Raw genomic sequence first — 9,937 nt, 5'->3', positions numbered from 1 at the left:
TTATGTATGAAAGCAGACCCGTTCATTGACATTGCGCCTTGTAATCCGGTGCGCCTTATAGTCCGAAAAATACGGTAATTTATTCTTGCGCAATCATCAAAATGTAAGCAGCTGATATGAACCTAATCATACAAAGATCAATGCTTGTTGCTATATACAGTACGTTTGCTGATAGAGATTAGAAACAAAGCACTCCACAGAAATCAAATTCATTTAAAGTCAAAAGATTGTTTACTTAAGAATTTATTAAGAGTATTTTCTATCCTGATTTCTCAGCCACCATGTGATGTTATGGGTACAGCATAAAGGCACAGTTTTAATCCTCTGAGCACATTTGACCAAAGGAATCAAGAGGCAAAGTCAGACTAAATACACACATGAGAAAGCAGTGATAAAATACAACACTTCTGGATGACCCCACAATAAAAATAAAATAAACGACAAGCTTGTTTAAACCAGAAACAATTCACTCTCATTGTCGTGAGTCGCATAACTTGATTTTCCTCCTTGCGTTTATAGGCAAACCCTCCAGCAGTAGGCGTGATGGAGTCAAATTATATGTAAAACAGGTTGGCAACAGTGTGCACCAGTAAACAAAAACAAACATTTACTAGAGTAACATATCAGCTGGACAGTTAGTGTTATCAGACAAAAAGCACTGTGGATGCCCCTAACATGGTCTGTACCATAGACATCAACCACATTAGTTTACTTGTCGTGTCGACGAAATACAAAACAACCACCTTACAAAAATGCAGCTATTAATCTTGGTTTTGGTTTATAAACAGTACCATTACAAGTGTAGTGTACACATCAGTGCTCCTCAGCTGCAGCTTTAGGAATCAAAGCACATTCTTATCGTGTGTGGAGGTAGGAATACTCCAGCAAGCCCACACAATCAGGAAAAAACAAGAGAGAGAAATCTCTCATTAAAAAGTGTTCAACTGTAATCAAACTTTTTTTGTTCTTCCCAAACAAGCGTCAGCCAATATTTGATGCACGTTAGAGATTTTCCCTCCACACTGTGTACCACTGAAAAGCTTTAAAAATCAAAAACTTGTTAAGAAAAATGGGCATTTTCTTCCCACTTAGTGTTAAAAATAAATATGATATGCACGGCTTTACATGTAGTGCATTGTTTTTTGAGAGGAGGCAGACGTTTGCAATGATTATTGTATCCAAAAACAAAATGAAGTTCGCTGTAACAGATAATACTACAAATCGCAGAAGAAATAACCAATGTGGCAGGTTATATTAACACGCATTAAATGACTTTTTTTGTAGAAATAGATTCAAACTCGTCTCATGTCAGTCTTACCCATGATGCAATGTATATGCTGGAGAAGTTCTAACAGTCATACCAATAGTAGACCACAGAAACAATCCCAGTTTATAGTGTTCAAATTCTAAAGAGAAGGCTCTCAAAACAATTCAGAGCCTTTTGTTGTTTTTACTTTAGGAGTTAAAAATATCGGAAGGCATATTAAAGATCTGATTACGAGAAACAAAAACGACACTGAACATTAAACGTTTCTGTGACTGTTGACTGATTCAGTCGTTATTGCTGCAGATAAAATACACATCGAACAAGCAGTAGGCATGACTACAATGTGACGGTTGGTCTGATTACAAGAAGAAAAAGAGTGCGTTTAAAGGAAGGGTTTTGTGTGTTGAGCTGGAAATAAGTTTTAAGCTGTTTGTATCAAAAGTTCTACGAGTCTCTGCATGCAACACGCTGCTAGTCGTTAACTAGTCGATACACGTGGTACTGCGCTCCGTGTTCACTTGTGGACACTTCAAACACGAAGGCAATGCACAGCAGAGTCTCCTGAGTTTCTCTGTTGGACACCACCTGACAAAAGAAAGAATAAACAGTACAGAGAACCATTATTAAATATGAGCAAACACATTGTTCAATCTAACGTTATTATACAGGAAAAACACTGCAGTAAGAAAAGACGCTTAAAAACTGGTTTAAAACCCTCTGAAGTGATCTTAATGTGAAAAAATTGCTTAAACAAAACTTATTGCACAATTCCAAATTATAAAAGCAACACCAGAAAGTTCCTGGAGAAACTTTGATGGGACTACCACGCTGCTGCCAATTTAAATTTTTGATTTGAAAGTAGTGTGTGTTCGGGTTCAGCTACCACTAAAACAAATTTCAGTTGAATAGCTCTAAAAATGGCTGAGTTATCATATTTTTTCCCTTTTAGCCAAGGCAGAAATCTGGGATTTTTTATTTGGATTCAGTATTTGATGGGAAACGTTCTCAGCTATCGACACACAATATTTTAGCTCAATATCTCTAAAATTAGCTGATTTATAGTATTTTTCCTTTTTAGCTCAGACGGCCATCTTGGTATTTTGATTTGCATAAGGAATGTATGAAAACTCGTTCTCAACTATGGACAGAATATTTCAGCTCAATAGCTCAAAGAAAGATTGAGCTACAACAATTAGAAGCTGTCGAGTTCCTTCAGGCATTTTGAATGAGAAAAATGGCGTCTTTGTTTGCTAATCGCATCGCCATGGTAACTCGAAGACAAAACGCCAATAAAAGTAAAAGCACACATCACGGTGCTGATCCGGTCGTTTTGATATAACATTTGTGGGGGTACACGTTGTGGTTTGGGAAGCATTAAAGTTGACAGAAGAGTAAGATATAAAGTTAAGAAACCCAAAGTCAGGTGCATAAGAATAGGTGCTGCCTTAGTAGGCAGTCCACAGTTATCACTATTTTTACCAAGATGTGTTATGCTTAGCAACATAATTTACCAAAAACAAGTTAAAAAGGAGAATACCTGTAGAATAGTGAAGTTCTCCAAAACACTGTTCATCATGTATTTCTCAGGCAGATGTTTCAGTTTGTGGATGAAGTTGATCATATATTCACACATGGGTGAACGATGGATGCGGAAAATGTACTTCCCCCCTTCCAAATGGGCATACTCTGTCTAGAAGACCAAAATCCACACACACACACAATTAAAAAACACAAGTTTACGTGTAAAATTATGACTAAACAACTGGTTCCTGTCCTCACCTCCACCTTCTCCACAACCTGCTTGCCAAAGGAGCAGACCTTTGTAGAAACACTGATGGTGATGTTTTCGGTCCCACTGTACTGACTGCTCACTCCGTAAAACGCACCGGAGCCCTCCTCAATGTCGCCGCTCAGGTCGGCCTAAAAGAAACGCAGAATGATGCACGGAGAGAGAACAGAGTCAGCTTTCTAATAAATATCTGTTAGGTCATAGAAAATAAATTCACAAATCCTCGTAGTTGTTTTACGTTTAGCAAATTCGGCGAGTACCAAATTCATGTTTGTGAGTGCCATGAATTTCAGGAGGAATGCTTGTGTTGAGCACTCACCCAGAACTTAACAAGAAAGAAGGCATTGTGTGGCCCTTTTTCAAACAGCTCCTTCAGGCCTCCTTTCTTTTCCGAGAACTTATCGTAAATCTGCCTCACATCTATAGACTCCAACACAGGGTCACTGTAGCCTGGATTTGATGGCCCAATGTGAACAAAAAGGTGTTTATGCTGAAGGAAACAAAGGGGGAAAAGTAATGAGATGAAGAACAAAACTAATTTAAATTTTCATCAACAATAAATGTTGTTACATTGGTTATAAAGAAGAAGAAAAAGGTTTGATGTAAGTACCGTCTCTCTGTCTCTTTGGGTCTCCAGAAAAGCAGAGAACTCATGCAGCCGTAGATTCACTGAAGCAATGGTTCTGTCCTGCCATACAGGAGCTGCTATGGCTGCAGGCCGAGGGGGTGGCAAGGCTTCGTAACCTGACGTGCATGCAGAAATTTTTTTTTTATTCCCTTACAAAAAGAAAACTGTTAAACGGTCATTTAGTTTTTTCCACTTACTGATAGGTGGAGGAATAGGGGCTGGTAGTGCGGTGTATGGAGGCTGTGCAAAGGGCTTAATGCTGTTGATGTAAAGAAAAAGGAGGCAGAGACTTAAATTCTGTCCAAATTTATATCATCAAAAATCACCTAATTAGACCGCGACACTTACTCCTGAGAATGTCCGGGCTGTCCTGGTACAGGGCCAGGCCAAAACTGTACAATCAAACAAGGAATAAAACAGCTGAGGACATATTCAGCTAAAAAGGTATATATATAAAAAAAAAAAAAACAGGTGATCTCTGTGCATTTAGTTATGAGAGTGCTCCAGTCAGGATCATATGCATCAATCTCCGACTGCTGAAAGCAGGATTTAATGCTAAAGCTACAGTGGCTCTTGAACGTTTGTGAACCTTTTAGAATTTTCTACATTTCTGCAGAAATATGACTTAAAACATAGATTATCATACACGTCCTAAAAGTAAATAAAGAGAACCCAGTTAAGCATGAGACAAAAATGCGGCGGCCATTTATTTATTGAGGAAAATGATCCAATGTTGCATATTTGTGAGTGGAAAAAGCATGTGAGCCTTTGCTTTCAGTATCTGTGTGAACCCCTGTGTGCAGCAACAACTGCAATCAAATGTTTCTGGTAATTGTTAATCAGTCCTGCACACCGGCTCGGAGGAATTTTTTTCTCCACAATCAGCCGCAGATGAGAACTCAAATAAAATACAATTATCAAGGCTGTAAACAGTTCCGGATAATCTAATTCAGATATGGTTATTAACAATGAAAACTACAACAGATATTTAGTCCATGGCTCATTTGAAGCATCCAGTTTTATGAGACCATGTGCTGCCCCCTAGTGGACTACTCCGACTTCTACAGGAGACAACTTTCCTCCACTAATCTGATTTGCCTTTTTAGTGAAACCCAATCAAACGAAATGAAATGGATATCTGCCAGTAACAATCGGAGGCCAATTGACTGGAGCACCTTTAGTTTTTGTCTCACTCTGACTGGTGGAGGGAAGGAAGGCTGCGGTTTCATTACACTCGCCGACACAATCTGAGCTGACGAGAGGTTGGCCACTGTCTGGAGTGCCTTGTCCTTGGATACCTGATCCTGCATAGAAAATAAAAAAGACAGAAAGTAATACATGAAAAAAACAAACACCTTGACATTTCTTTAAAATGTAGGATGGTAATGTAGGTTAAAACTCCACAGTCAGCCAACTTTATATCATTATAGGCAGCAAGCAAGTTGACATGTGCTGCACGTCAGCAGGATGCAGGAACTATATGCAGAGAAATGACACGCAGCAAAGCAGACCTGAGAAGAAGCAACAGCAGGAGGCGTACAGAGCTAGAAAAGCTAACCCTCACCAGCACTCAAATAAAAACAAAACAAACAAAAACAAAAAAACAACAACAATAAAAAAAAAACCAGCAGAGAGCAGAGTTTAGAGTCTGGTAGTACATCTGCAGTGTGGACAATCAGTAATGTGATGCCAGCCACACAGCACAAAGCCTATAGCAGAGAACTGTAGTTGAAACTTACCAAGTTCATGGCCTATGGCAAAAAAGACATGGTATAAAGTAAGTTTAGTACATTCATCTGAAAGTAGGGGATAGATTAACTGTTTGGCAGTAAGGAGAAACATGTAGCTCACTGCATATTCAGGAAGTACTTTCATTTAGGATATTGTTCTTTTTTCAAGTTTGAATAGTTGAAGGAGAACAACAAGAGGACAATAATCCATAACAAAGAGAGCATAACAAAGCTTAGCAAATAATCACAACAAAAATACCAAAACCTGAAAAGCTGTTTGTCACCCTACTTTCACTGTCATTTACAGTATATGTTGCTTTATCAGAACAAAGTCTTTATTATGTTTCTAAGTAAACAAATGACTCAACAAGCATCCATTCATCCATTAGCTTGACCTGCTTCTTCCTTTCTGGGTCTCAGGGGTCGTTGCTGGTGCCCATATCTAGCAGCCACTGTGGGAGAGGCGGGACAGAGCGAGACAAACAACCATTCACACGCTCACTCACACCTAGGGACAATTTAGAGATACCAATTAGTCATTGCTCCATTAATCGCTATGTGCAGCTTGAAGTACAGGACAACAGAAACTACAGATGTGTTTACACATTGTATTGTTGGAGCAAGGCTCGGAGAAGTCTATCCAGCTTGTTTGTATTGCTGCTTTTCGTTTACGTTTTATTTAAAATTTGAAGCTAGTTTTATTTGAGTGACAGTGTATTTTGCAAGCCTGAAGATCAGGAAGTGATCATTTCTGTCAAGCATGTTATACCAAAGGTTTTTGACCATTCAACTTAATGTCACTAGTGGTGCAGTATAACACTGATGATACAAAAGTCCTGCAGTAATACAATCAAATTATCAAGTTCAGTAAGTCGGTAGAAAATAAAAAACACCCTTATGTGTTTGCAGTATTTTCTTATCATCATAAGCAGCAAATTTCCTTGAAATATTGTGATATTGAGAAATACTTTAACTACTAGCCATAGGTACCAGACAATAAAAAATGAAGGGAACACTTAAAATCTAGGCATAACTCAAGAAAGATACTTTTACCATTAACGGTTTGTTCTGCCAGGATGCTCAGACCAAAAACAACATCCTGACAGTGACATAACTTATTCTGAAGTTTGCAATGACAGCTCAGACCTAACCAAATGTTTGGCTAAAATACTTATATGACTAGATTACAAAAGAGAATATTAAAAGATGAAAGAAGTAAAGAGTTGAAGAACAAGAACAGAGAGATCAAATGTGGATCAAGACTGTGCACCACAATGAAATGCAGGTAAAAAACAGTCTTTGCCTGTTTGTGTTTGTGGGCATGAATATGTTGGTACAGCCAAACACATCAATCAACTACCTGCCAGATATTCTCGTGCAATTATTCTGTCTAAAACAGTAAATCTCTTAAAAAGGTACTCGTTGCAAAGTATGAAATAAAACCTTAAAAGTGTTTGATCCTGGTCCTCGAGGGTCCTTGACCTGAACATTTTAGTTGTTTTCCTGCTCGTCAGCAGGTCTTACAAGCTCTACAGAAGTCCGTTAAGCACTTATTTATTCAAGTCAGTTGTGTGAATGTAGAGAAACATCTAAATGATGCTTCTGCAGAACTTGAAGACCCACTAAACAGCAGGAAAACGAGCAAACATGTAGGATAGTGGTCCTCAAAAAACAGGATTGGGCACCACTGTTCTAAGTTATAGGATATGGTGCAGTTTGAATAGGTTTACTTCAGTAGTTTTCCAGATACAGTGATTATAATTCTGAAATGTGGGTCTGCACACAATGTAAACAAAGCCTTTGGCTGAATCAGCTGGGCTTTGTTAACCAGTCACATGGAAGCTTGACTTACATGACTGACCTACATTAGGTTGGCTGCAGTCTGTGTAAGTGAACAAATGGCTGGTATATTTAACATTCAATCTATTTTCAGTCATGACGTCTGTTTCCGTAGGTAAACAAACAACCATGTGCTTGCTTTCAGCGACAACTTTTTATTTAAGGACACATCAGTGAGAAACATATTGTGTGGATTTAGTTTCTTTATGTCCAATCTTCATGACTTTGCAAAGCATCCCTTTAAGTTAAATCAACAGACAGACTCATTGTCATACATCTGACGTGCAAAGGCTTTTCCAGCGAGCAATGCATACAACCTTTAAAAATAGACAGCATGCAAAATAGGACTTTTAAAGCAACCAAGTAAACAAAAACTGATTCCCTAAATTTACATTTCTGAATGTGTGCCCTGATGACCACTATAAAGTCATGCAAATAAATACAGATGCCAGGGATTAGCTTGGCATTAGGACGAACTTAATACATTTGCTATGCATTGTTTCACATTGTTATTTATTAGCAAACAAATAAAGTCTGAGATTTATTTATTTTTTTCACCTAGTTGCAAATAGTCTTGAAAGTGCAAACTATTTAGCTCGCACTGCCCAGTTACAATTCCTGTGGTTTTAACTAATACTAGAAAATGCAACAGATGTTTTATTAAGCTCATAATAAAAAGAAGCCAAAACCAGTGCATCTTCACCTGTGATGATTAAATGGGTTGAGTTAGATTTGGGCCACATGCACAGCCAAGTCAGTGTGTACCTTCAGTTTAGACTGAATCTCACGAGACTTTCTCTTGGCCAAAACTTGCAGGTGACTAGAGACCTGAAGAAAGACAGGATGAAGGGATAGGGAGGAGAGGAAGAAGGAAAAGAAAAGAAGGAATATAACTATAGAGGAAAGAGATTGTGCAAGTACCCACCTTGATGCTGGCCTGATATTCTCGCACCCTCTTACGTGCCAAAACTTGAATGTGACTAGAAACCTTTGGGGCCAAGATACCCCCATGAAAACAAACACAACCGAAGGAAGATATTTCAATTTAAACTGTCAAAAATAAGCACAGCAATTAATATAAAACAGACAAATAACTAAATATAAAAACATCTGAACATATGCGAGCTGCATACAAAATACTGCTAGAGATCAGCGTTGGCCAGTAGTCTTTGTTCATACCTGTTTGCGGGTACGGGTCTTCCCTGTTCGCAGCTTTATATAACGAGCGATCAACTCGTTTCGACCTAGCGTTGAAAAATAACAGATTAAAATCAAAACAAGCACTGCAACATGTTTTTGTCATCTTAGAAAAATTTAATAAATGGTGTACACTAGTCCCTTGTTTATCACGGGAAAGCTGTACCCTGAAGTCCCATAAGAAGTGAAAAACCGCCAAGTAGGAATTGTAGTACAAGTAGTAAGTAGTAGATATTTTAGTATTTATATATATGTATATATAGTAAGGTGTTTTAAACCCTTCTCACACTCTTGCAATATTATAATGTTTCTAAACTCTAAATGGTCTAAAGAGCACAGAATGTCATGATTTCAGCTCCCTTCCTCCTCTGCTCTTTGCCACCTGCAAGCGCTCTTGGCCACGCCCACTTCTCCGCTCTGCACGGAGATCAGCTGATCAGCTGCAGCAGGAAGTTTATCCTGCGGTATGGGCTGCACAAAGGTGCAGCAGGTGCTAAATAATTTCAAACAATTTATTTTAGATAAAAATTCCATGCTGATCGTGCGGCTCATCCATCAATCAGCCAGTTGTGTCATGTCTAATCTTATTTTGAAAAACCACGATAGAGCGAGTCCGCGATAAACAAACCGCGAAGTAGCGAGGGACTACTGTACACTGCATATTTATTTTTAAGATATTAAAAAACAAAAGCAGATGGCAATAACAACTCAGCGTGGGTATTTTTTTTTCCAAAACACGATATCTCAAATAATTTTTTAATGATTGCACCTTAGTTAAAGCCACTAGTATATTTTTAAAATAAACATGGAAACTGCCCTGCAAACAATCTTCCATCAAAATTAAAACATTAACCGTTACAGCATTGGAACGCTTTGATTTTAAGTTGATACTATGTTCTAAAAAAAAGCAGAGGAAACACGTTTTATACACACACATACAAAATGCTGCTTATATACTGTACAACCATAACACATTTTCACCACAAGGTTCATACTAAATTTCTACTTTGTAAATTTAAACATCAAGCACAAACAATAAAAATTAAAGTCAGTTTTTTTTAATGTCCTGAATGATTTGAAAACAAACTCAGGAAAGATGTTTAAAAAAAGAGGTCATAAATTTGTTGTGAATGCACGATGAATAAAAACGTTTTCTTTAATGGTGAGGCTCATCTATTTTGTCTCCCATCACAGATTTAAAACAACTCTTCAGCTTTCCATACCTGTGGCTCGAATATATTCCCAGTAAAAGAAGCTTCTGTTAATTCTGAGTCAGATATGGCCATGCTTGCTGGCAGCGCTCCAGAACAAATAAAAAATGTTATGTTATGAAGAAAAATAAAGTAAGGGAGTCTAGATTATCACATGGTTACCAGACTTCTAAAATGTGGTCACTGCAAACTGCTGGCTCAGCTTCTTTTCTTCCCTCCCTCTGCCGCACACCCCCCCCCCCCCCCCCCCCCCCCCCCCCCCCCCCCCCCCCCCCC

General features: G+C 38.3%; 1 protein-coding gene across 1 annotated transcript in view; it reads right to left on the bottom strand.

Moving 5' to 3' along the window:
• Positions 1-1,464: 1,464 nt before the first annotated feature.
• The window catches only part of tead3a (TEA domain family member 3 a), a 35,531-nt gene continuing 27,058 nt past the window's right edge, over positions 1,465-9,937 (bottom strand). Inside the window, exons 4-14 of the mRNA XM_037684477.1 lie at positions 8,433-8,497; positions 8,019-8,081; positions 5,424-5,435; positions 4,878-4,988; positions 4,033-4,076; positions 3,882-3,943; positions 3,667-3,800; positions 3,376-3,546; positions 3,047-3,187; positions 2,805-2,957; positions 1,465-1,852 (exon numbers count right to left, since the gene is read on the bottom strand). Coding sequence (XP_037540405.1) covers positions 1,739-1,852; positions 2,805-2,957; positions 3,047-3,187; positions 3,376-3,546; positions 3,667-3,800; positions 3,882-3,943; positions 4,033-4,076; positions 4,878-4,988; positions 5,424-5,435; positions 8,019-8,081; positions 8,433-8,497 — 1,070 coding nt within the window. The 3' untranslated portion in view covers positions 1,465-1,738. The remainder of the gene's footprint in view (positions 1,853-2,804; positions 2,958-3,046; positions 3,188-3,375; positions 3,547-3,666; positions 3,801-3,881; positions 3,944-4,032; positions 4,077-4,877; positions 4,989-5,423; positions 5,436-8,018; positions 8,082-8,432; positions 8,498-9,937) is intronic.

The sequence above is a fragment of the Nematolebias whitei genome, chromosome 11 (assembly GCF_014905685.2).
Source record: "Nematolebias whitei isolate Nwh7 chromosome 11, NemWhi1, whole genome shotgun sequence".
In the NCBI taxonomy this organism is placed as follows: domain Eukaryota; kingdom Metazoa; phylum Chordata; class Actinopteri; order Cyprinodontiformes; family Rivulidae; genus Nematolebias; species Nematolebias whitei.
The sequence above is the reverse complement of the archived record's forward strand: the minus strand, read 5'-3'. Positions and strand labels throughout refer to the sequence as shown.